This window comes from Thermobia domestica, chromosome 1 (assembly GCF_964235325.1).
Source record: "Thermobia domestica chromosome 1, izTheDome1.hap1.1, whole genome shotgun sequence".
Lineage (NCBI taxonomy): Eukaryota > Metazoa > Arthropoda > Insecta > Zygentoma > Lepismatidae > Thermobia > Thermobia domestica.
Genome location: NC_137454.1, coordinates 183,161,142 through 183,188,468, shown reverse-complemented (window position 1 = coordinate 183,188,468; position 27,327 = coordinate 183,161,142). Strand labels below are relative to the sequence as shown.

At 35.4% G+C, this 27,327-nt stretch overlaps 1 protein-coding gene across 1 annotated transcript in view; it reads left to right on the top strand.

The window, feature by feature from the left end:
* The window catches only part of LOC145674725 (uncharacterized), a 164,756-nt gene that overhangs the window by 80,606 nt on the left and 56,823 nt on the right, over positions 1–27,327 (top strand). The window contains exon 2 of the mRNA XM_081744963.1: positions 23,992–24,107. Coding sequence (XP_081601089.1) covers positions 23,992–24,107 — 116 coding nt within the window. The remainder of the gene's footprint in view (positions 1–23,991; positions 24,108–27,327) is intronic.

Below are 27,327 nucleotides of genomic sequence, written 5' to 3'. Positions count from 1 at the left end.
TTACAATTGGCTATATCTACACTAATAATGAAGCACTAACGATTATTAGTATTTTCTGAAAGCACTAACGATATACTAACGAATGGCACTAATCTTTTCGTTAGTGCTCAAAGTGGGGGGCCAAGTTCACGCTAGGCCCAAAGGGTTTTTCACTTGTAGTTCCTACACTAATGAAGAACTAACGTTAGGGTTGGTGCACTAAGAAGTACTAACGATGCACTAACGATTGCACTAAAAGAGATCATTAGTACTTTTGAATTTGGCGGTAATTTAACGCAATGAAAAATTCCCCATGCATTTCTTATGGGAGTTTCGTGACATGTAATAAGTCATAACTACACAAATATTTAAGCACTAACGAAACTATAAGTGTTTTCTAAAAGCACTAACGATGCACTAACGAATGGTACTAATTTTATCGTTAATGCTTGAAGTGGGGCAGCGTGAACTTGGCCCCCCCCAAATGTTTTTTCTTTATAACTCCTACACTAATGAAGCACTAACGTTAGCGGTTTTTGCAGTAAGAAGCGCTAACGATGCACTAACGATTGCACTAGAAGAGGTCAATAGTGCTTTGGAATTTGGCGGTAATTTGACGCAATGAAAAATTCCCCATGCATTTCTTATGGGAGTTTCGTGACTTATAATTGGCTATATCTACACTAATAGTGAAGCACTAACGAAACTTTTAGTATTTTCTTGAAGTACTAACTATGCACTAACGAACGGCACTATTCATTTCCTTATTGCTTGAAGTGGTTGGGGCAGCGTGTACCATTGCTTTCTCTCTAGATCCTACACTAATGAAGCACTAACGTCACGGGTTGGTGCACTAGGAAGCACTAACGATGCACTAATGAATGGCACTAGTTATTTCGTTAGTGCTTGAAGTGGGGGGCAGCGTGAACTTGGCCCCCCCAAAGGTTTATGGCTTGTAGCTCCTACACTAATTGAGTACTAACGTTAGGGGTTGGTGCACTAAGAAGCACTAACGATGCACTAACGATTGACACTAATTTTATCGTTAGTACTCAAAGTGGGGGCGCCAAGTTCACGGACGTAATGAAGATTTTGTAGCGCATGCTCCGTCTCTCTAGCTAGATTCACTTAAGGTATGTGTTTTAACGAAAATGACATGATAACAACCCAGTTCGAGGTAGGTGAGAGCCGTATTGAAAACAAAATAAATGAAACGGTCGAACTGTCTTTCCTCTTTGCAATTATAAACATTATTGAAATGTATACACAGGTTAATTATATTTGAGCACAATTTATTCTTTAAGAAATTTCTTAAAAGTACCAAAGCTTTAATTATCTTTAACTGAGTGAATATTTCCTCAAGAGGTGTTTTTTTAATGCAACCATAAGGTTTCAACTAATTTCCTCTACCGTAGCTACGTTTTGACTGTACATTACGTAGGTCAAATTATGGGATGAATAATTGACTTATTATCGTACAATGTCATTAACTATCTTTCAAAAATGAAGAGAAAATGAGTTAATTACATTCGTACGGATCTACCGTAATTTTTAGAGGTATGCTGTGAAGAAAGTAGTCTCACTTTCTGAAATCGGAAGAGGAAATAAAGTAAACAAGTCTTAGGCCTATCAAGAGTATTAATGACCACCCAAAATAATGGTATACATAGCTTTTGACAAATTACCATGAAACAAATGAATAGAATCGAAGACTGGGTAAGAAGAATCTTGATCATTAAAGTGGGTTATCACAAAGTACCCGTGTCTATACGATACTACTGAATCACGTGATGGCTTTCTTAAACGAGAAGTTTCTACAATCCCAGTTCGACAGGAGCAAAATGGTCTCAACGTCTGTAGGCAGATTACAATTTCCAAACCTCTGACAATACACTACCTTGAAAAAATGATGCCAATAATGTAATGTAATAATCTTAATGTAATGTTCTGTTCCTGGTAGGTCGAAAAGTGAACAGAGACACCTAATGGCCCAGAGCAGTGGTTCTAAAACTTGTTGTTACTACGATCCACATTAAAAATAAGAAGTATTTTGTGTTCCACCTACTTTTATTCAAATACACATTGACATTCTACGTAATGGTGCTGTATTTAAAAGTGCTTAAATATTGTAAATCCTATCTCCAATTCCAGTTCGTTCAATAAGTCCGTATGAGTCATTAACATGAAATTTATTTTGGGATGTTGTGCACTCCTCAAGCGACCACGAATGTTACAAATTAGAGCTCGATCTTATATTTTAATAATCAAAATTTAGTTGGTGTATTTTATGTCTATCGTAAATGACTCAGTTTCAAACTAAATTGTAATGTAAATTTACGAATATAGTAGCCCTGTTGGTACGAGAATACCAGTCGGTGACGGTGAAGCAAGTGTAATATATGTTTTTCTTAATAACTACATCGTATGAAACTGTATGCACGTGCAAGGAGAGTTAAAGTTTTTCCATAGAAAGGCAAGACAAACTAACACTACTCCCGACGCAGTGGCCTACCTCGTGACAGATTTTGACTCACCCAGTCTCTCTCCATCCTAATCCACCATCTCTGGTTATTGTACAACAGGGCAGGACTCTGTATAACCACTTATTCATCACCTCATTAACAAGTGTTTCCAAGTTTTGTTTTCTGAACAATACTTCACTACATATGTTTGTGCATCAAAATAAGTGTTAAAAGGATAAACTTCTTGCGACTCACCAAAAACCGACTTGAGACCCCACCAATGGGTCGCGACCCACACTTTAAGGAACACTGGCCTAGAAGATGGAAAATCTTACTTGCAATTTTTACGTTAGATCAGCAGTGTTTCTGCCTTTATGATTTTTATCTGCAGTCTATGATTTTGGTAAATCAAAAGAATTTGGACTGAATAACAATACAAATGCCTTACTTTCAGTCATTATTTCATTTGTTTTGAACATGGTTTAGGTCTGTTAAAGATAATTCTAGGTATTTAAAAGATTTTTCTTTACTGAAATATGACAAAATACTTCCAATATGCATGGTCCTGTTTCCAATATGTGTAAATCACTAGTATTTTCCAGGCACATAGTGGGTATCAGGGGCGTATATAAGGGCCCCGCAGACCTCGCATTGCAGGGGACCCAAACCATCAAAGGGACCCCAAATCATGAAGTGGGACGTAGAGTACTCCACGCTGTTTGCGGGGAGGCCCGCAAGCCTTTAGTTACGCCACTCGTGGGTATGTCCCTCGATCCCGGTCCAAAAGGACTCAACTCTGAAAGCTAGACTATTTTAGAAAAAAAAATAAAAAAAACAAATGATTCCTGCTCCACAAGACTAGGCACTCGTATCCGCTTAGGTTACCGGAAGCAGCAGTTAAATAGTTCAGATGCAAGACTCTTAATATTGACTTTTTTTTAAATTTCGTATAGCAATCAAAGAAAATTCTTCAATTAATTATTTATTTACAATTAATAAATTCAATACTACAACAAATATACTAGACAATTGTATACGTAAATAGTTCAATTGAATATTATATAAGTAGTAGAGTACTTCAACAAGACTAATCTGTCTTTCAATAAACAAATTTTAAATAAGTCAGGTTATCACACACAAGTCTTCGTCACAATTAATATCAATTTTTCATTTAAACAAGGTATTAATGATTTGACAAATTACTAATTTTAGTCAAATGATGCGGCAACAAATGACCTATCTTATGTAGTACTAAATTTCTTAATTTGGTCTCAAGTGATACGGAAGACGAGATCATCGCCGAACGTATTGTAACCTTGGTGAAGCAACCTAATCATTTACAAACACTAGTAGAATCCGAATCTAGTACTTGGCACAAGATGTCCGCTGACACTTCAATGAACTTATCAAGATTGACCATTCAGGATTTGCGCGACATGACGCTTGGGGTATCAAATTAAGCAAGCCAAGTTTTATACAGAGAAGGATTTGAATAAGTTGGATCTTTCTTTGTGAACTATTTGTTCACAAAGAGAGATAGATGATATCGTTCGTGTCCAACTACAATCAAATCACACGTCTTTCAAAATACACAACGCATGAATTCAGTACCACAATGGTGTTTTACCTCCAATTCGTGGCTGGCATTGCGAATGCAAGGTTGGTGCACAGGTGGTTGAGTGTTGTGCCCATATAGCGCTGTATTATGGTATTTGGGTTATCAAAGATATTTACAAGCACCACGCATTCTTTACTTCCACAAGCCTCCTATATCAAGAATGCTGATGTTTTTCATTTGTCTGAAAGCGGAGAAAGCTGTGAAAACGGCTGGGACTACATACTGCGTAAATTTTCACATAGTTAATTTGGTTATTGTATACACGACTCCAAAAGTGCATTACCACCTGCAATTCTCCTTTTCCTGCAAAGGCAGGCAACCCAAAAAGCTCGGCGGTTTGGTTGGTTGCAAATTCGGAAGGCGTTGGACAAAACTTTATTTTTGTCACAAATATATCAGTGTGGCAAACTGCTAATAAGAAAATAAAACAAATTGTTAAGAATAACACTTTTATTATTTTGACGTTGGAGTTGGATGACATTAAAAGTTACAAAACGACTTACTTAAGCAGTTCAAACAAGATGAATGGTAAGAAACAGATATAAGAAGAAAGCATTTCTCACTTTCCCCCCTTACCACCCAAAAAACAAACTCATAAAAAGAAAAAGTTATATAATATAAAGGTTTCATATAAAAGCCTAACAGCACAAAAACAAATAGCTAAACGAAACGAAAAAGAGACAAACACAGAATAGGGGACAACAGTGACGTAGCAGACTTGCGGCCTTCCCATGCAAGATAAAGAAACGGGACTCTAGTTGTAAACTCCATTCTTATAATAATAATAATAATAATAATAATAATAATAATAATAATAATAATAATAATAATAATAATAATAATTATTATTATTATTATTATTATTATTATTATTATTATTATTATTATTATTATTATTATTATTATTATTAAAAAGTCATTTCCTTTTCACAATCTCTGACTCTGCCTAAGAGCATGAATGCATATAGCGATCATGTGTGCACATTTTGTCAATGAGCGGTCCCAAAGGCCAAACAGCGTGGAAATCTCCAAGAGAGGGAAAAAAAAAGCTTTCTTATGGTAAATTCTAGTGCAAAGTTCGAAGCACTTGCTTTTGAACGGGACTTTTTGTTACTTTCTTCAGGGAACAGAAAAGTTCTGGCGCGTAAGAAATTATATCATATAATATTGCAAATTTGCAAGTGGATGTATTTACATTGCAATTTGTGGTAATAAAGACATTATGATTAGAAAACAATATTGTAAAAAGTAAGTTTAATTTCTTCATCCATCACAAGTCTTAGGGGTCCCTTATACCTCGCCGCCCCCCGAATATCGATATCGAAAATTTAGAATGATATATTCATGTCCGTATATTCGATATATCGAATGTTGATATATGATAATAAAGATATCGACGATAGCAATGTACCGACATAGCACAGGCACAGATCCAAGAAGTGGTGCTTGAAATATACTGGAATCAACAATCAAATTCTACATAAGTTCTCCATTTCCGTATTCAATTGAGAAGGAAGGGTGCGAACCCGAATAGAAATTTTAAGAAAAACAAATGTTAAGATAAAAGTATGTTTTCCGCCTCCCTTTGAATGCAAAAAATAACAGAAAACTATTACTGTAATTTACCTTTTACTTCTGTTTCTGATTGTTATCACAAATCAACGACAGTACACATACTTTACATAATATAACAATACAATCTATTACTTTTGACAACCAAGCAAGCTGGAAAATGAATTTCCTGTAATATTAAAATGGAATGTTCTACAAAATTGGCCGTTGGCCATATTTCTATCAGTACTTTGGTACGGACTAAAAGCTACAAGACTAACAGAACTAGAAATTCGATGTTTCATTCCTTTTTCTCTCAGACTAAAAGACTTCTTCATTTTCTTAAGATTTTCATTTTCTTAATATAAGTCCCCCTTTCCTGGGCTAATTCTGGATACCGCGGTTTCGAGGTAATCTGTAAAAGAAAAAGTAAATTTTGTCTACTCTTAACTCCCGATAATTTGTGAGAAGATATTTCACAGTTCATGTTGTTATATCTTCGTTACAAAAACACTTCTAGTTGACTCTATTCCTGGTAAATTACTGAACTTATAAACATTTACAATTATTGAAAAATAAATAATTATTTTTAAACATAAAAAGTTGTTGCAGTTCAGTAGAATGCAGTAGTAGATGGGAATGAAAGAAAATATTGTATATTTGTTGAGATGTGCAAACTGAATGTGAATAATAACTGTTTCCCATTCTCTTGTCCAGATGCGGATCTACGATGGACTTCTGGAGGCTCGGTGGTTCATAATACACCTACTTAGAGTTACTTTTAAGAGTTCCAAACTCTGAAATGAGTTTAATTTATATATAAAATAAAAAAGATTTCCTTTCTGGGGGGCAATCGCCATGATCGCCCTGTGGAACCGCCCCTGCTCATGTGTAGCAGATTTGAAGACGTTTTGTTCGTCTATGCCTCTGACTATGCTGATTAGGGATGGCCACAAATAGTGATGTGAGGTGGAAAATTTTCCGCTATATTTTTCCGGAAAATTTTCCGTTCTAAAAAATATCAGTAATCAAGTAACAATTCCTCAGCAATCATGAAATTGATTGAATTCATGTATAGAAATGTTAAAAAGTGAAAGATCGTTTAAAGAATCTAAAAATTTTACGGCTCAGACAATTTTCAGTACTATGTAGGAATAAGCTAAACAATTTTTCAAGAATCGAAATATTTTCTGCCTTATATGGAAAAATTGAAGAACTTTTTATGAGTCTAAAAATTTTCAGTTTGAAGCAAAAAGTAAAACAACCTTTTTGTGAATCGGAAAGTTTTATTGCTCTGTAGAAACAAGTGAAAGGAATTTTCATAAATCGGAAAATGTTCATCACGATGTAGAAACAAGTGGAAAAAACTTTTCATAGCCCGGGCAATTTTGGATATATTATTTTGGATGTTAGGTGGAAAATTTTCCACTATATTTAACTGCACAAAGAGCTACAAATTAGAATTTCAGTAGAGGAAAGTTAATCAGCAACAAATTATAATTTTCCAAGTAGCTTTCGGGAACCGGAAAATTTTCTATTTCAAGTTGGGAAATAAAATTTTACAGTGTATCTCTCTCTCTCTTACTCTGCGAGCTTCTTCGATGCTAAGCGATTAGCATACGCACCTTTGGCATGGAAAACCTGGCTTCGATTCCCAGCGGGAGCTCATGTAGTTCGGATTCCACGTTAATCAGTTGGTACCGTTTTATATAGTCTCGCTGCTGAAAGGGACATTAAACTCAAAATCAACTCAATACAACTACTCTCTCTCTCTCTCTCTCTCTCTCTCTCTCTGTGTGTGTGTGTGTATGTATGTAAAGTGCAGCCGATTCATAAAAACATACTCCACTTATTCATTCGATTCATGAAAAATTGTTCCACTTGTTCCTACATAATACTGAAAATTGTCGAAGCCATGAAAATTTTCAAATTCTTTAAACGATCTTTCAGTTTATAACATTTCTATATATGAATTCAATCAATTGTTTGAATACTGACGAATTGTTACTTCATCATTGATGTTTGTTAAGAACGGAAAATTTTCTGGAAAAATATTGAAGAAAATTTTCCACCTCACATCATGGCTAAACAACGATGTAGGAATAAGTGGAGTATGTTTTTACGAATCGGAAAATTTTCCGTTTCAAAATTTCCTGGAAAATTTTCATCACTGTACAGGACAGACAATTTTTCGATTCATGAAAAATTGTACCACTTTTTCCTACATAGTACTGATAATTGTTTAAGCCATGAAAATTTTCAGATTCTTTAAACGATCTTTTACTTTTTAACATTTCTATATATAAATTCAATCAATTTTATGAATACTGACGAATTGTTACTTAATCACTGATATTTGTTAAGAACGGAAAATTTTATGGAAAAATATTGAAGAAAATTTTCCACCTTACATCTCAACTAAACAACTATGTAGGAATAAGTGGAGTATGTGTTTATGCATCGGAAAATTTTCCGGAAAATTATAGAAGAATTTCTTCCACCCCACATCTCTCTACTAAACAACTATGTAGGAATAAGTGGAGTGTGTGTTTATGAATCGGAAAATTTTCCGGAAAATTTCCATTGTACAAGACAGACGATTTTTCGATTCATGAAAAATTGTTCCAATAGTTCCTACATCGTACTGAAAATTGTCTGAGCCATGAAAATTTTCAGATTCTTTAAACGATCTTTCACTTTTTAACATTTCTATATGTGAATTCAATCAATTTTATGAATACTGACCAATTGTTACTTAGTCACTGATATTTGATAAGAACGGAAAAATTTCCGGAAAAATATTGAAGAAAATTTTCCACCTTACATTTCAACTAAACAACTATGTAGGAATAAGTGGAGTATGTATTTATGAATCGGAAAATTTTCCGGAAAAATATAGAAGAATTTTTTCCACCTCACATCTCTCAACTAAACAACTATGTAGGAATAAGTGGAGTGTGTGTTTATAAATCGGAAAATTTTCCGGGAAATTTTCATTATACAAGACAGACGATTTTTCGATTAATGAAAAATTGTTCCAATAGTTCCAACATCGTACTGAAAATTGTCTGAGCCATGAAAATTTTCAGATTCTTGAAACTATCTTTCATTTTTTAGCATTTCTATATATGAATTCAATCAATTTTATGAATACTGACGAATTGTTAATTAATCACTGATATCTGTTAAGAACGGAAAATTTTCCGGAAAAATATAGAAGAAAATTTTCCACCTCACATCTCGAATAAACAACGATGTAGGAATAAGTGGAGTATGTTTATATGAATCTGAAAATTTTCATCACTGGCCACAACTGGATAATTTTTTATTCTGATATTGCATAGAAACTTATCCAGATTTGCAATATCCGGTTGACGGATAACAAAATGAATTACGGATAACAGTTAATATCCGGATAACGGATGACAAATAATATGCGGCTGACGGATAATATCCGGATAACGGATGACGGATAAGATCTGGATAACGGATGATATCCGGATGACGGATAACGGATAATATCTGAATGTCGGATAATATTCGGATAATGGATTTATGCGGATAATTTATAAAATTAGGATAGAGGATAATGTCTGGATAATAGAACATTCGGATAACTGATTACATCCGGATGATGAATAAAGGGTAATATCCGGATAACGTATATGGTTTTAAAAAGACATAATAGGAGAGGGACGTATCAGTCTTTACTACTCATTGGAGTTATTAAAAGACGATCATCGGGCAGTGGTCTTTACCATTGAAAGATATTTCTTCTTATAATGTTTCCTAGTAACTTCCAATTTTCTTGTTCTTGTTGTGGGGCGCGGTAGCTCAATTGTAGACCGCTTACTCTGGTGCGTGGGGTCTTTATTGTTTCGAAACCGGCCAAGTAAGTTTGCGGTGGACAAAATCTTATCCGTAGGATCTCTCATGGTACTCCCGCTTCTTGTCACGTGCATTCCATCAATTCTTCTATTATCGTTGACTTGCTTTAATCATTGGGCGCGGTGGCTCAGTGGTAAAGCGCTTCCTCTCGTGCGTTGGGTCCTTAATTTTCCGACCCGCAGTCAAGTAAGTTGTGTTACGACAGGAACGAATACGTGGGTTTTCTCAGGGTATTCCCGATTCTTCCCGCTTTTCCTTCCACCAATCCCTGTATTATCACTGATTTACTTTATTCATTGAGCACGGTGGCTCAGTGGTAGAGCGCTTCGTCTTGTGCGTGGGGTCCTTACTGTTTCGTTCCCCAGCCAATTGTGTGGTAAACAGGATCGTATCCGTGGGTTTTCTCAGGATACTCCCGCTTCCTCCCACATTTCATTCCACCATTTTTCTATTATCAATGACTTGCTTCAATCATTGTGCGCGGTAGCTCACTGGTCGAGCGCTTTCTCTGGTGGGATAATTAAGTTTGCAGTGGAGAAGATCGTATCCTTGGGTTTACTTAGGGTACTCCGGTTTCTTCCTACTTTTCGTTCCACCAATTCCTCTATTATCATTGACTTGGTTTTATCATTGGGCTCGGTGGCTCAGTGGTATAGCGTTTCCTCTGATGGCCCAAGTAAGTTTGTGGTTTACAAGATAGTATCCATGGGTTATGTCAAGGTACTCTCGTTTACTCCCACATTTCATTCCACCAATTCATCTATTATCATTGACGTACTTAATCATTGGACGCGGTGGGTTCTTGGTAGGGTGTTTCGTTTGGTGTGCCAAGTACGTTTGTAATGGACAAGATCGTATCCGTGGGTTTTGTCAGGGTACTCCCGCTTCCTGACACATTTCGTTCCACCTAATCTTCTATTATCATGGACTTTCTCTCTAATCATTGGGCGCAGTGGCTCACTAGTACAACGTTCTCTATGCTGGACCAACTAAGTTTGTGGTGTACAAGATCGTATCTCCGGGTTTTCTCAGGGAACTCCCGCTTTCTCCCACATTACATTTCACCAATTCTTCTATTATTATTGACTTACTTCAATCATTGGACGCAGTGGCTCAGTGCAAGAGCGCTTCCTCTGGTGGGCTAATTAACTTTGCGGTGGACAAGATTGTATCCGTGGGTTTACATACGTTACTCCCGTTTCTTCCCATTTTCGTTCTACCAATTCCTCTATTATCAATGATTTGGTTTAATCATTGGGCGCGGTGGCTCAGTGGTAGAGCGTTTCTTCTGGTGGGCCAAGTAAGTTTTTGTTTTACAAGATCGTATCCGTTGGTTTTGTCAAGGTACTCTCGCTTCCTCCCACATTTCATTCCACTAATGTATTTATTATCATTGACTTACTTTAATCATTGTACGCGGTGGCTCAGTGGTAGAGCGCTTTGTTTGGTGCGCCAAGTAAGTTTGTAATGTAGAAGATCGTATCCGTGGGTTTTGTCAGGGTTCTCCCCATTTTTTCCACTTTTTATTCCACCAATTTCTCTATTATCATTAACCTACCTTAATCACTGGGCGCCGTGACTGAGTGGTAGAGCGCTTCTTCTGGTGGGTCAAGTAAGTTTGTGGTGTACAAGATCGTAACTGTGGGTTTTTTCAGGGTACTCTCGCTTCCTCCCACTGTTCATTCCACCAATTCTTCTACTATTATTGACTTGCTCAAATCATTGGGCACAGTGGCTGTGCTAGAGCACTTCCTCTAGTGGGCTAATTACGTTTGTGGTGGAAAAGATTGTATCCGTGGGTTTACTCCCGTTTCTTCCCACTTTTCCTTCCCCCAATTCCTCTATTATCATTGACCTACCTTAATCACTGGGCGCCGTGATTCAGTGGTAGAGCGCTTCTTCTGGTGGGTCAAGTAAGTTTGTGGTGTACAAGATCGTATCTGTGGGTTTTGTCTGGGTACTCCCGCTTCCTCCCACATTTCATTCCACCAATTCTTCTATTATCATTGACATGGTTCAATCATTCGGCACAGTGGCTCAGTGGTAGAGCGCTTCTTCTGGTGGGCCAAGTACGTTTGTGCTGGAGAAGATCGTATCCGTGGGTTTTGTAAGGGTACCCCCGCTTCCTCCTACATTTCATTCCACCAATTCTTCTATTATTATTGAATTGGTTTAATAATTGGGCGCGGCGGCTCAGTGGTAGAGCGCTTCCTCTGGTTTGCCAAGTAAGTTTGTGGTCTACAAGATCGTATGTGTGGGTTTTGTCTGGGTACTCCCGCATTCTCCCACATTTCATTCCACCAATTCTTCTATTATCATTGACATGGTTCAATCATTCGGCGCAGTGACTCAGTGCTAGATCGCTTTCTCTGGTGTTCTAATTAATTTTGTGGTGGACAAAATCGTATCCTTGGGTTTTCTCACGGTACTCCCGCTTCTTCCCACTTTTCATCTCGCCAATTCCTCTATTATCGTTGACTTGTTTCAATCATTGGGCACGGTGGCTCAGTGGTAGAACGCTTTATCTTGTACGTGGGGTCCTTACTGTTTCGATCCCCGGGCTAGTAAGTTTGAGGTTGACAAGATCGTATCCATGGGTTTTGTCAGGGTACTCCCCCTTCCTCCCACATCACATTCCACCAATTCTTCTATTATCATTGACTTGTTCAATCACTGGGCGCGGTGTCTCAATGGTAGAGCGCTTCCTCTGGTGGGTCAAGTAAGTTTGTGGTGGAGAAGATCGTATCCATGGGTTTTCTAAGGGTACTCTCACTTCTTCCCACTTTTTATTCCACCAATTTTTCTATTATAATTGACTCTTTAATCTTGGGGCGCGGTAGCGCAGTGGTGGACCCCTTTCTCTGGAGGATTGGTTCCGTATAGTTTCGATTCCCGGCCTAGTATGTTTGTAGTGGACAAGGTCGTATCCGTGGATTTTCTCAGGGTACTTCTGCTTCCTCCCACATTTCATTCAACCAATTCTTCTATCATCATTTACTTGCTTTAATCATTGGAGAGGACTTGGTTGCTTGAAGTAAATAAGTAAATAGGAATGATAGTATTCAATAATTGAATTTACTAAGGATTTAGGCAAACAAAATTTATAGGGATTTCTAACTGCTCTCGTATGTTTACATAATATACCTTTAACTAATTTATGTCCTGGGAAATTTACTCCTGATTCAAGTTGCTGTATTAATTTACCTAATTCTACATCTTTTCTTTGAGGTTCATACACTGAAACATTTGCAAATGGAAGACTCCATAAATTAACCTTACAGTAATTTGTTACCTGCTCTGACCAAGGTTGTTCCAGTTCTACTGGTTCAGAATTTTCTGTATCATGGATTCTAGAAATAAAATCCGAAGGAAGATTTAAAATTCCAGGTACATCTTTTATCTCGAAATTAAATCCAAATAATCGATATAATAAGCCACCATATTTATTTATCTTTCTAGTATTTCTAATCCGATAAGCGAGACCTTGCTTATCAATCCGCAACTCAAATTTTGAATGCAAAAATGGTTTAAATCTTTCCATCGATTCCACAGCCGCTTGAAGTTAGAAAACGTAAATTGGTTTATTAAAATCATGATTTCTAAACTTTCTCGAAAAATACATAATTGGTCTGAGAACCTCTGTATCATCGTATTGTTCTAACGTCCCCCGTAAACTTCGAGTACAGGCATCAGGTGACACAATGAACTTTTTATTTAAATCTAGTAAACGAAGAACTATATAAGAGTCTAGAATATTTCTTTAATTTTCTAAAAAGCAACCTCTTTTTCTAAATACCATTCAAAATTTACCCTAGAAGACCTTAATCGACTAATAGGTTCAACAACTTCTTGAAAATTTGGAACGAATCGAGAATAATAATTTAAAAATGATAACAGAGATAACATTCCCTTCCTAGACTTCGGTGGAGGTAACCGGTGGATTATTTCTAAACGGCTAGGATCCATATACATATCATTCCCTTCAATGATATAGCCCAGGTAAGATAATTTAGTTTGAAATAATGTAGACCTACTAACAGATAAGGTTACACCAGCATCTCGAAATTTACTTAACGCCTTTTCTAAAATAGTTTTATGCTGTTCAATTGTCGGCGTAAACAAGGCGACATCATCAAAAAATATTGTACCCCTTCTGATTTTAACGGATACAAAATATCTGTTATTACCTTAGATAATACATGACTACCACTAGCTAAAAAATGATAAAACGGAAAATTGAAACAACCCACAGTGTAAGTAAAGCAGTGAATTTAGATAATCTATCAGTCAATTTTACTTGTAAATATGCTTTCCTAATGTCCAAGGACGATCTAACCGTACCATAAGATAATTCACATACTACTTCTTCTATTCGAGGAGTATACTGTGGATTAACATGTAATCTTTCATTTACTTTTTGGAAATTAATAACTAAGAGCTTATCTCCCGATTTATTGTTCACCAAAAAACAAGATGATGCACAAGCCAACGTACTCGGACGTATAATACCCATCTCAAGCCAATCATCTAAAATAGCATCCATTTTAATTTGATCACTCCTAGAAAGAGGATATACTTTTTGCTTAATCAGAGTTTCATCACTCAACTGTATATCATATGTTACATTTTAATACAACCTATTTTATTAGTAAATACATCAGAATACTCAGCCACTAAATTGTCTACACACCTTTGTAATTAAGCATCTTGCTCCATAAACTTGGGATCCACCATAAACGGGTTAACAAAAGCATTTGCCACCCTTACTGTAGTTTGTAAACTCCCATCAGTCGACTTTTGTGCTTGTTGACGTGCCCCAGAACCGCCCTTATGTTGTTGACGTTGTCGAGTATGTTTACGTTGCAGACTGGTACGTTGAAGAACACTTCCCCGTTTCTCTGTCTCGTCCCCTTCGTTTCGACCACTATGAAAAGCAAAACTGGAAGTAGGATCACTTTCATCCTTTTGGGGGAAGGAGAAGGATTATAAGTTAGAGGGACAAACTATCTTCCTTCTAAACTAAAAAATAATTTATGAGCAACTATTTCCAAATTGGCTTTCATCTGTCGAAGTTCCCATATTCTTATTATAAACACTGGTTTTAAGTTTTCAACTAAAAAAAAATAACTTTAAATGGTAAACTTTAAAGCGAAACTTAATGGGCACTATTACAGTCGCACTAAACTCCATGGTTTTATTATCTACCCCAATGCCACTGAAATGTTCCTTCCTAATTTGCAGTGGACGAGGTAAAGTTCCATTTCAATGAAGAAAACTATGTTTATGCAACATTGAAATAGAGGCACAAGAATCTATACTCCCAAATTGTCTTTTCCCCATAATAAACCCACACACAAAAACAGCAACAACATTTTTATCGCTTAAGGCGGTATCAGGTAGCTATCAGTCTGTTTTTTTACATTAATCTCCGACGATATTACTGGTCGCGTAAACTGCACCAGTGGCCTTGAGCGCCGAATCCCAGAGTTAGGTTTATTCCGAGCCCGGCTCAAAATAGGTTCGTTTCCTTCATATTTTAATGGACACTTTTTATAAAGATGATTTCCAAAACAACCATAACACTGTTTAGGTTTCTTTCCTACAACATTCTTCGACGTAAATCTAGCGTACACTAATAAATCCCGTCATTGTAGTGCATAGCCTTTCACAAAGGACAACAACTCCTCTAAAATATTAGGTAAATTCCCACGAAAAAGTTCATAACGAACCTGTGACCTCATCCCTCGAAGCACAACCCGCAGCACCTTCCTCTCATAATCGAACCTTCCAAACAACAATAAATATCCTTTCTTTACACTATGTATGTATTGCCGAGTATTTTCATGTGGCTGTTGTAATTTGTTAATAAACCTGTTTTCAATATCCATTTTTCCTAAATCTGGCATTAATTCCTCTATAATATTATTACTAATGAATACCCAGTCTGAACTTAAATAATACAATTCCAATATTTTAGCGTGCAATCGAGTCGAAGACTTGCCCAAAACCCCAATGATTGCAGCATGGATCGGGTACACATCCTGATCTATAATATCAAACACCGCACACAAAAATTTGAACAAACTTAAATAATTGTTTTCGTCACCAAATAGTACACTTTTCAAGTCCTCATTAAAATCAGCACTAGCTGCATTCACTGTTATTTTATTTAAATCGCAAAAGAATGGTTTACGAAAATCAGCTGTTTACTCGCTGAAGTGTTCTCCCACTCTTTTTTCTTTTTCCTCTAAACCAGTGAGTTCGTCAGATGTACTCGTTTGTACAGACACAGAACATGTTGATTTTACTTCCGTGTCCTTATCTCGTTCCCTACCACCTGCTCGTGCGACTTTGGTAGATAAAGATCGTGAATGAGCTATATTGCGATATTCAATAGTGTCCACAAACTGATCATTTGTGTTAAACATTCTGGATTCAACATTTATGCCACGAACAGGGCTACTCTCAAAACACGATAAATACAATAATCTACAGGATGTTTTACTATTCTGGTTTCTCCATTTGGAAACGACTGAGGCCTGATAGGTCTATCTCCCACACGCTGCAATTTGATATAATACCCAAAAATTAACTCACAATTTAAACAACAGGATATTACAAAATAAGTAATTATTAACACCTCAAAGCCTTCATTAAGGAAAAGTCTAATATTCCCTAAAATAATTTGTTTTACGGCATCTAGTATTACATATTTTTACTAAAGTCTGAAATTTGTAACAATAATTTTTCTCCTGACCTAAGCAACGAAGTGGGATGTGTGCTGGAAATTCTGTGTAACGTTTCTTTTTACAAAGTAGGGCGTTACTCGATACGGCCCTCCCACTAATTGAGACCCGCACACATTTGAGAACCAATATATACAGTGGCTCAACAAAGAAGTCGGACATATACATACTTAAACATTGCAAGAAAGAATAAACATTCCAAGAGTATGTTTCAGAGAACAAAAAATATATTTTAATTACTCTATATTATTTACTTCTGAAAAATAGAAACATCAATGACAAAACTCAATTTGATGACTATAAAAAACACCAAAAGTGAAAACATGGCGTAAATCCATGTCAAAAAAGAACTCGGACACAATGTTTAACAAAATTTTAGACTATTATTAGAAATTTTTAATATTTTGTTGTCAATCCTTTATTTTTCAGGATCGTGTTCAATCTTCCGTTCATCGATTTTACAAGTTTTGTGCAGAAGGAAGTATAACATTTTGCCCATTCAGTTTGAAGCGCTGTATCCAAGACTTCCTTTGCTCTAATAGTATGATATTTTAACTGGTTTTCCAAATAAGCCCATAAGTGCTCAATGACGTCAATATCAGGAGATTGCGGAGGTGTTTTCAGCACATGCGGACAATTATACAGTAGCTACAAGCGCACATTCAGTGCGGTGTGCTTAGGATCCTCATCCTGTTAGTATTGGAAGTTCTCCGTTATTCCCAATGTTTCAGCATTTTGTACCAAAATTTGCTTCAGAATGTTTAAATACTTCGTTTGGTCCATAATTCTATCGATTACACAAGTTTATACCTGAACCAGCACGGATATACAGCTCAAAACCATTACCGAACCATTTCCATTATTCACAGTAAATCATAGATTACTCTCTCGGAGTTCTTCATTAGGTTTTCGCCAGGTATAAGATTGACTATCTGAGCTGAACAAATTAAAATTGATTTCGTCCACGAAAACACAGTGCTCCTAAATGAAAAATCTTTATTTTTATAAGTTTTTGCAAAACTAACTCTCTTTTGTCTATTGCACTTGCTCACGAACGGTTTTCTACAGGCTACTCTTCCATGTAAAGTGCTTCTTCTTAAAACCAATCTTATCGTTTCGGGATGCAGACTTTTATTAAGATGTTCTCATACTTCTTTGGCCAGCTTAGGACCTTATCTTGGAGTTTTTATTAACCTATAGTACAATCCATCGCTAATCTGACTTTGAAAACACTCTAGGTCTACGACTTTTTGGTGTATTTTACACTGATTTTGTTGATTTAAAACGTCTAATAATATCATGAACTGGGGAGTGTGACCTATTTACTATTTCCACATATCACGAACTGATTTTCCCTCTGTATAATATTTTAAAATAAGTTCTCTTACTGATAAAGAAGTTTCCCCACGTTGACTTCCCATTTTAAATTTTAAACACACAGCTTTACCTACGTACAAACAGTGCGGCTTCAACTCGTTTCACTTGGACGCCTAAAACTGTCAAGTAGACAAACTCATGGAAATTCTCCTATTAAGCCCGAAAAGAAAGAGAGTGGTGCTACCTGTCCGAGTTCTTTTTTGGCATGGATTTTAGCTGTGTTTTCACATTTTTGTATTTTTTGTAGTAATGAAATTGAGTTTTGTTAATGATGTTTCCATTTTCCATAAGTAAATGATATAGAGTAATTGAAATATATATTTTGTTCTCTGAAGCGTACTTTTGGAGTGTCCATTCTCTCTTGGAATGTGTGAATATGTATATGTCCGACTTCTTTATTGAGCCACTGTAGCAGTTAATTAGTGCGAGATTGGTAATAATTCTAAGGGGAACAATAATGCTTAGATTGATGCTAGGATTTAGGTCAGCAGCATCTTCAAATAGAACTATTAACAGGTCAAGGTTGCTAGAGTAGTGTAGTTAAATGACAAGTTAATGATTTAGTAAATTGGTCTTTATAACAAAATTCAATCAGCTTTTACAAAATTACTCACAATTCTTTAAGCTCACTCCTACTAATTGATCACATTTGAATCAAAATACAAATGAATTTAATATTTGTCTCAATAAAACTCGACTTAATCATGGAACACAACGACCTGAAACAATTTGAATAATAATACCGCGTTCTTTAACGTATATATCTATAGGAAATTACAAGTATGACTAATCCAAAGATTGTTATATCCCATTAAAATGCATATTTAAGTCTCCATTAGAACATTTATGAACCCGTTTAAACTTATGAAAGAAAATTAAACAACTCACCAGACTAGTAATTAAGGAACGAAATCCACAGCTTATAATATAGAATTGAACTCGCTGGTTATAGACATAAAACCATTTAAATAAATAATTTACCAAATTGCTATCACGTACGTTATATAGAGACACTTTACTATTACAAAGTTTTATCGAGTACGTTTCCAGCACACATCTAATCAGGATAACTCAAGTGCTGGCTGAAATCACTGCAGTCACTACTAGAGTCACTGTATTCAAAAGTTAGGTCTAACAAATGAAACTATTTTATCGCACACTCAAAAGAGAATGAATGTAGATAATAATAATAATGTTACAACCTTTTTTGGGAAAAAGGTAAGTAACAGAGTGACATGTTACAATTCACATTTTATCCTTACGTCTCAACTTGGGTCTTAACCTTTTAATCCCCTTGTTACTTCCACTTGTTCAATTCCTTTTCCACGTTGTCGTCGTTTCTTCACTGCCATCATTCTTCCTTGTTATACATCATTTCCGATCTTGTTAGGTACATATACGCTTTGTAAATACTACCTTGTAACCTGCAACTTATTTTCATCTTACAAAGCATCTTTCTTAACCTTTAGTCAGCCAGACTGTATTCAGTATTGGTTTTCTGTATGTTACCATGCATACTCGTCGAGGAAGATTCTTAAATTCCGAGTTTGGTCGTACCATCTCTTTATCAAACATAGGAAACTTTTTTTTTGTTCAATGCAAAAGATTCTGTCTTTCATCTTGAACCCTCATTCCTCTCTTCCAAAGCTTCTCCATGTATCCATTTTCTACTCTACTTATCCTTGGATGTTTCGTATGTAACATCATTCACGAACAGCATACTCCACGTACTCTCATTTTTACATCGTTTGCCTACACACCCATCACCAAATTGAACAAAAATGGACTGACAGCTGATCCCTGACCAAACTAAATACTCCAAAGAAAACTTCTGTCGTATGCACACTACTTTTCCCTTGGGTCTCTGTTCTTTTACTTCTGTTCCTTACCAATGGTAAAAGTTTCTCAGAAACCTTCTCTGTCATTCATCATCGTAGTTCTTGTTTGTGCGTTTTGCAGTGCCCTTTATTCAAGCCTATAAATACGAAACTCGGATTGCATTTCGCTGCGCAGTTCCATGTATAGCTTTAACTCAAAGATTGTGTCACATGTTACTCTTCCTGGGATGAAACGAAGCTGTTGGTTGCAAATTAATCTCTTGTCGCATCCTTCCTTCCACTATTGCATTTCCAGATCTTCATGGTACGATACACTAATTTAATTATTATATGTATTCCACAGTCTTGTACACAATCTTTACTTTTATAACTTAGTTTGCGTTTTCTCCATTTATCTAGTAGGTTATCCTCCTTCCAAAATTGTCGTAAAATAACTCATGATATATTTTTATTCTTTATTGACTCTTATTCAAACTTCTATTACAAGGTTTCTTGTTTTGCATTTCTATGATTGTGCCTTCCCTTCTACATTGCGTTCTTTAACCTATCTTTCTGCTGCTACTTAATTTTCATATATTTTCTTCTCTGGTTCTCATTTAATATATTTTAAAATTACGCTCAACAATTAGCCCCGGATCTTCAGCTGTAATTTTTGAAATTTATCTGCTTGATTGATGCGATGTCGGTGGATGGTTTGTTACTTCATTTGTATGAAATGAAATGAAATTAAATCTTTTTTAAGTTTTATGTCCAACGGTTATGCCAGCTAGGCTAAAAGAAAGTAATCATTTCTTTGGATGTTCGCATTGTTTGTCTTTATAAGTATTTCCATTCATGACCTACATACCCTTCGTCTGTTGTCTTTGCTTTTGTTATTGCTACCGTTCTTTAGGACGCTCTCCTATTTGCTACCTTGTATGCTTCCTCGTCTTCCCTTCTACATGTCCATCTCTTCTTTTCCCCATATTTTTCTTATATTTTATTGTCACCTGCTCTTCACTGTTTCACCAGGATGTTTTTTATTCTTGGTGTAGTCGTTTTCCGTTGTTTTCTGCAGCACTTCTCAGATTTTTCACATGTAGTGACTAGTAAACTTTTACAAAATGTGCACATCTTCTACCATTTCTATTGGTTGTAAAACTTTTTGCCATGAACTCATTTACTACGTCCTGTTCTTCTAATATTCATTATTTCATTCTATTTCCTCTATCTTCTCTGTTTGGGATGTGTGTCCGCTATAATTTCACAGTCGGCTGCAAACAGTCTATATTGTAACCTATACATCCTCCATTTACCATATTGCTATTCTTCAAATGTTTCCCATTCTCATAAATTAGAATCTGGCTGTCCCTTCTCGAAATAATTGATCAATATAGCCGCATTGAATCCAATTACTTGGTATATTATTCCTTGAGCATTAAACTGTATACATTGTTTTCCCAAAGCTCTACTTCATATACCTCTTTCTTCGTCTTTTTCTTCTTCTTCTTCTTCTTCTTTGTTCTTCCTATTTATGCCCATTTATGGCGCCTCCAATATATAATCTTGCGTACTCAGGTACTTCTCTTAATATCTACTCTAGCCCTATCCAAAGTTTTATTTTGTTTCTTTCTAGCATTCTACTTAAGTGGAATTGGCACATATTACAATGTACAAATTTTCTTCCAACTCGAGTTTAATGATCATGATCTAATTGTCTTCTTCTCCGCCTCGCACACTCCAGTTTTAACACTAAAACCACAAATGGGTCATTTTTGGCACAATTCTATTTTTTCATCCTTTCGCGTACCTCAAGTTTGATTAATATCACGATGGGATTTTATAAGTTTTATTCATTTGGAAACAAGTAGCCGCTTAAAAATATCAACATTCTTTGTCCGCTAATGTTGAAGATGGTCTATGATTATTCTAGAACTGAATTATTCACCAAACATAGACATAGCTATTTATCTAGTAGTTACATGCACCATTTGGATTCCAATTGATCTAGCTCTAAAATTGAAAAATTGCCAGAAGAGAATTTTGAATTTCAACATCTCATGTAAATCGCTTCAAAAGAATGTCATTCACTATCAGTAGTGGAGAATAAATTCCATCATTATGAATTTGGATACAACCTTGAAAGAAATAACAATTGAAGGTTCCTCTGCAATAACAAGGAAAGTGAAAAATGAAGTTTTGAGTTAGAAAACTGCAATGTGCAAGGTGCATATGAATTGTGTTTTTCTCACAACAGACGCTTCGAATACGCACTAGAGGCAACTGAAAAGGAAAGTAAGTCCACACGCCTTCTGAATCTATGTTTTACGAGGAATCGAGGGAACTCGACTTACCTTTTTATTGCAGAGGGGCCCTTCAGTTGTCCATTAGTTACTGTTTCTTTACTGAATTTGAGAATTCTCTCCTGAAAAATTTCATTTTCGAGTTACATCACTAAGCAAACAATCGATCCATCTACTTGTGGACGAAAAATGTGTCCTTCAAAATGTCTGTGTATATTTACGCAATATATAACATGAAGGACAACATTTTTGTTGGTATTGTAACAGAGCTAGACAGTAAGAACAGATTTGACTAAAGGAATCACAAGAAGAAGTGAGTAGCAAAGTAGTATTAAACCTAATCAGAGAACCTTTATGATAATATTGAAAATGTAACACAACTAAATACAACATAGATATTGGAAATCAAATGGAGAGGGAATATACCATGGAAGTACAATCCAGACATTCCTTGTGATTTGACCTCGAAATTGTCAGTATATATATATATATATATATATATATATATATATATATATATATATATATATATTACTTCTGTATAACCTTGTGACAAATTTCGACATGCACCTCCACGTTTAGATGAAGATTTTACGGACAAATGCATTGAAATTAAAAACTGCAACTGCACGAGCTACTGTAATTGCTCATTTATAAGGAAAAATAGAAAGATGTGAGAGACATAAACGATGTCAGGGAAAATAAAGCTACTCTAGGGGCAAAAACAAGTAATTAATATTATATCTGGAAAAGGTCTGTATATGTAAACAGTGTACAGCACAGATCTTTTACACGTATTCTAATCGCGACACTCCAAACTAATTATTGGAAACAAATGACTCAAAAACAATATGGTTGTAAAAGATTTCTTTCAAAGGCTGGAAAGAAGGCAAATTTCTGGTTCCCAAATACAGTTTTCGCTTTGTGTCAAAGTTTTACTATTTGTATATTTCATACAATGTATAACTTAGTTAAGGATAAGAACGATTTCGACATGTTTCATTTTATAAAATAAATACATACTTGAAAAGTAAATGCTGTTAAGAAGAATGAATGTGTCAATTTTAGTCCGTTATTTCATATTGAACAAAAAATAATGAATGCGTTATTGTGTCACAATAAAATATTTATTCAATAATGTGACAAAAAATAAGTGAATACAAGCGGCAGAAACACTTGTATTCAAGAAACAATTAACAGGCTCAATTTGGATGACATTTCGCTTTAAGTGGTCACAAACTTTCTAATGTTAACGTCTTTGCCACAACAATTCCAACTCCTTCCTTCTCTCTTCCATTTGTTCTACTTTAAAGAAGCTTCCATTCTTTGATCATTTCTTTTGTTTCATATTGTTTCCATGAGCTCCTTCGTGGCTAAGCGGTTAGCGTAAGCGCCTTTGGCGTGGGAGACCCGGGTTCGATTCCCGGCGGGAGCTCATGCGGTTCGGATTCCACGTTAATCAGTAGTCCCACGTCTCATATAGCCTCGCTGCTGAACGGGACGATAAACTCAAAATCAACTCAACTCAACTCATATTGTTTCCATGTCTCTTTTAAATATTGGGTTTTCATTTTTCTCCATGGCATTAGATGAATAAACTTCCTGTTCTTTCCATTTAAGATCTAATATTCAATATTCCAATCCTTATTCTGATTTTTTGTTCTTCCACTCTCTTCGAAGACGAATGCAGAAGCTTACTGAAAATCCGGTATGATTTCTCATTTAGTACGAGTAGTATTAACCTAGAATTGATAGAACATATTCCATCACTACCATAGTTTCCTGATGGTTACCGTATCAGGATATTAGTACACGCACCTTCGGTGTTCTATTACGGTCGTCAACCATGTAGTTCAAACTCATTGTTAAACTGTAGTCCATATCTTATGTAGCTACGATGTAAAAAAGAATGGCAAATCCCACATCACCATATCAATAATTTTTACTTGTATGACAATTGTTATTCCTTAGGCAGCATTAAGCTTCATAAGAACATGCTGATTTGAACTATGTAACAACTGTCCGTTGTCACTCGCAGAATTGGTAACATTCTTTGACATTTAAACTGTGCAATCTTTACTTGTTTATCGAGGTCTAAGAATTTCGAAAGTTTATACAAATTACAAAAAATCCTCAACTAGCTATAAAACATTAGATACAACATTTAACATTATAATTGTTACATTTTATGTTGTTTAAGTAAACTATGTTTATTCGTTTTTCAATATGTTGTAATATATTTTTCTGTAGGTTAAATTATCGTCATTGCAACCAAACATGACTCATTGGTTAAGAAATGTTATGTTAGGAACCTCATTTCATGGTATTGGAGAGGCTGCAAAGAAAAATCGACACTTCGTAGAAAGGTAGCTAAAGTCTATCACTAACATAATGAACTGTTTCATTTGTATCATATTTACACATTTTAAAGAGGACTTAAAGTATACTCCTAGGAATTAAATAACAATTATTTTTAGTAAGGTATCTAAGTCAGTTTAAATATGTTCAATTCCTAAAGAATATTGTCCAAATTTTAACATAATTGTGAGACATATTGGCGCTATAAATTGAAGGTACAAATCTATTACATGTTCTCTTGGCTTTCTCATCCTTATTACTCTAACATATTTTAATTAGCCTAAGGAGTGCAGCGTAAAAACACGACAGTTTTATGATTGAAATTATAACCAAACTTATTATATTACATATGATACTTTACTGACCAATTGAACTAAAACTAAATATGTTTGGCTTGCAACAATTAGGTAGAAAACATGTAGCACCTACCTATTTGATGATTATGTGTTTACATTATTTCATGTGTTTCTTCAATGTCTGAAAGTCATATTCACATTTAATGTAAGTGAAACTTTTGTTTTTAATTTGTTAGACTAATTGGCGTGTGGATTGGGAGGGAAGTAACTGTCATATTGTAACCTCCTTAAATGAATTCAGTTGTATGAAACGTTGAACACTAGAACATGGAGAATTTATCGCAGATATCTTTTCTTTTAATGATTCAATGATTGTTACTCAGCGTGTATTTAGCCCACAACTCAACATTAACCGGAGTCACAGTGTTTCAAGCCGCAGCACAATATTGTTGTTGGATACTTACTTTCGTTAAAAGATTGTGTCGTAAAGAAGAGACATTCAGGAAACCATGTATCGTTGAATCTCTCAAGAATTTTGAGGAAATCATTTGGAAAATGTAATTTTCAGAACGGCACCGGTGATGACACTAATTGTTGTAAGTTAAACATTGAGCAATAATTCCATTTGGAAAGAAAAATTCATGTGAAGTAATCAGTCTAGTCACAATTTCCATTTGATAGCTGTCAAGTTTCTTTGTCGTATCATGTATATAAAAATCATTGTTTTCAATTAAAACATAACACAGAAACGTGACGTTGACGTTCGAAAAGTTGAAATGAGTGTAAGCAAGTTTGTATATCCGACTCAAAACGCGTATGTGTATCTACCCGTCCGTCTGTTCCACGATAAACTTCGTAAATCTGAATGTATTCCAATGAAACATAATGTGTATCTTCCCCTTTGCTTGCAGTTTAATTATTTCAGTCCTTATAATATTTCAATAGACATGTATTTCATCCCGTTATTTCTTATGCTTATAATGAAATGTTTTAGCTGAGAACATCTGATATTTCACGTAGACAGCAGTCTCTGTTATGAAGTGATATCGAAGTAATTATGATACTGTTTGAAGCTCTTAAACAAATGTACAATCAGAGACATAAGTTTCGTAAATAACTTCAGAATGGAAGGACAATTTGAGGACAGTTTTCAGTAAAATTAAAAGAATATAATTTTCTGTACGTTCCAGCTATACCACAATTATTTCAAAAATAAATTTTACCAAATGGAAAAATCATTTGTTGTTGACTCTACAATCACATTGACAAAACGTCTGATGGTAATTTATAATTACTGGTATACACGTAACACTTAAAAATTAAAATACACTGTTCAACAAATTTTGATCGAAACTATGTAAATTCTTTGAAATTGTGATTTTCACATTCATTTAAGCATAATATGAAGGGAAATGATAATAGAGGAATTTTCTTAGCTTAGGTTGTGAAAAAAACGCCCTTGTACAACAGTAGCTGTATATATACAAATGTATTATTATTTATAGAACATTTAAGCAAAATCCTTGTAAAAACCTACATTTCACTTTTTTTATTTATTTCACTGTGATGTGATAAGCTGGGGAGTTAAGAAGTACCCTAACCTATAGCTTCCAATACCCTTGTACTTCCTTTTTCAAAATTGCGCAAATACCAGTTTCACAGCGATACAGAAAATAAAGTAACCGTGTTCAAGTTAAACATTAACAATTCCGTAATAAAAATCAGTATTAACATCAAAACATGAAAAATATGTACAAATACCTTTTTGTGCAAGAACTACACTGCAATATAGACAAAAGTTTCAAGTGATTCCTCGTACAGGATTATGTTTATTTTATTTTGAGTGTCTTCGCTTGCCTTGCATTTTGTAGGTTACATCTGGAGCATCCCTTGCAATAGTCCAACAGTAGTCGGCCAATATATTAGAACTCAATTTTCCCTCATATCTCTTCTCCATGGCTGCAATATCTTGATGGAAACGCTCACCATGTTCGTCACTAACTGCTCCACAATCTTCGGGAAAGAAGTCTAGATGTGAATGAAGAAAGTGTAGTTTCAGAGACATATTGCAACCAAGATTTTTGTAGCACAATAACAACTTTGCTACCAGTTGTTTGTAATTTGTTGCTCGGTGTCTTCCCAAGAACTGTGAACAAACACTCTTCAAGCTTTCCCACGCAGCTTTCTCCTCACCTTGGAGAATTTCGTCGAACTTGTGATCTTTGAATAGTTGCCTAATCTGTGGCCCTATGAAAACACCCTCTTTAACTTTGGCATCACTTAATCGAGGGAATTGTCCTCTTAGGTACTTATAGGCCTCATCCTCTTGGTTCATGCTCTTAACAAACCTTTTCATAAGACCTAATTTAATATGTAGAGAGGGAAGCAAAAATCGGTTACGATCTACCAGTGGTTCATGCTGCACATTTTTTCACTCCCGGCTGAAGAGTTTCTCTGGTACTCCAATCACTTTTGCGGTAATGAGATCCACGATCTCTACTGTCCCATTCACATATAAAGCAACAATACTTTGTATACCCTAACTGCATACCTAGCTACAGTGCTATTACTTTAAGGTCACCACAAATGAGCCACTGAAAATCGTAATATTTAACGGCTTGAAGTAAACGTTTCAAGTTTTCATAAGATTCCTTCATATGAACTGCGTAACCTACAGGAATTGAAGGAAGTTCATTTCCAATATGTAAAAGCACTGCCTTTAAACTCACCTTGGACGAATCTATAAAGAGCCTCCACTCCGTAGGTTCGTAATTAATTTTAAGTGCCCTCATAAGACCATTTACATCTGTACATGCCACAAGTGTGTCTTCCATAGTAAAAAATGAAGTGAACATCTTCTCCCTATTCCGATACACTGAAATATCTACTTTTTTCCTGCAATAAATTCCATTGCTTTAAGCGTGACACTAAA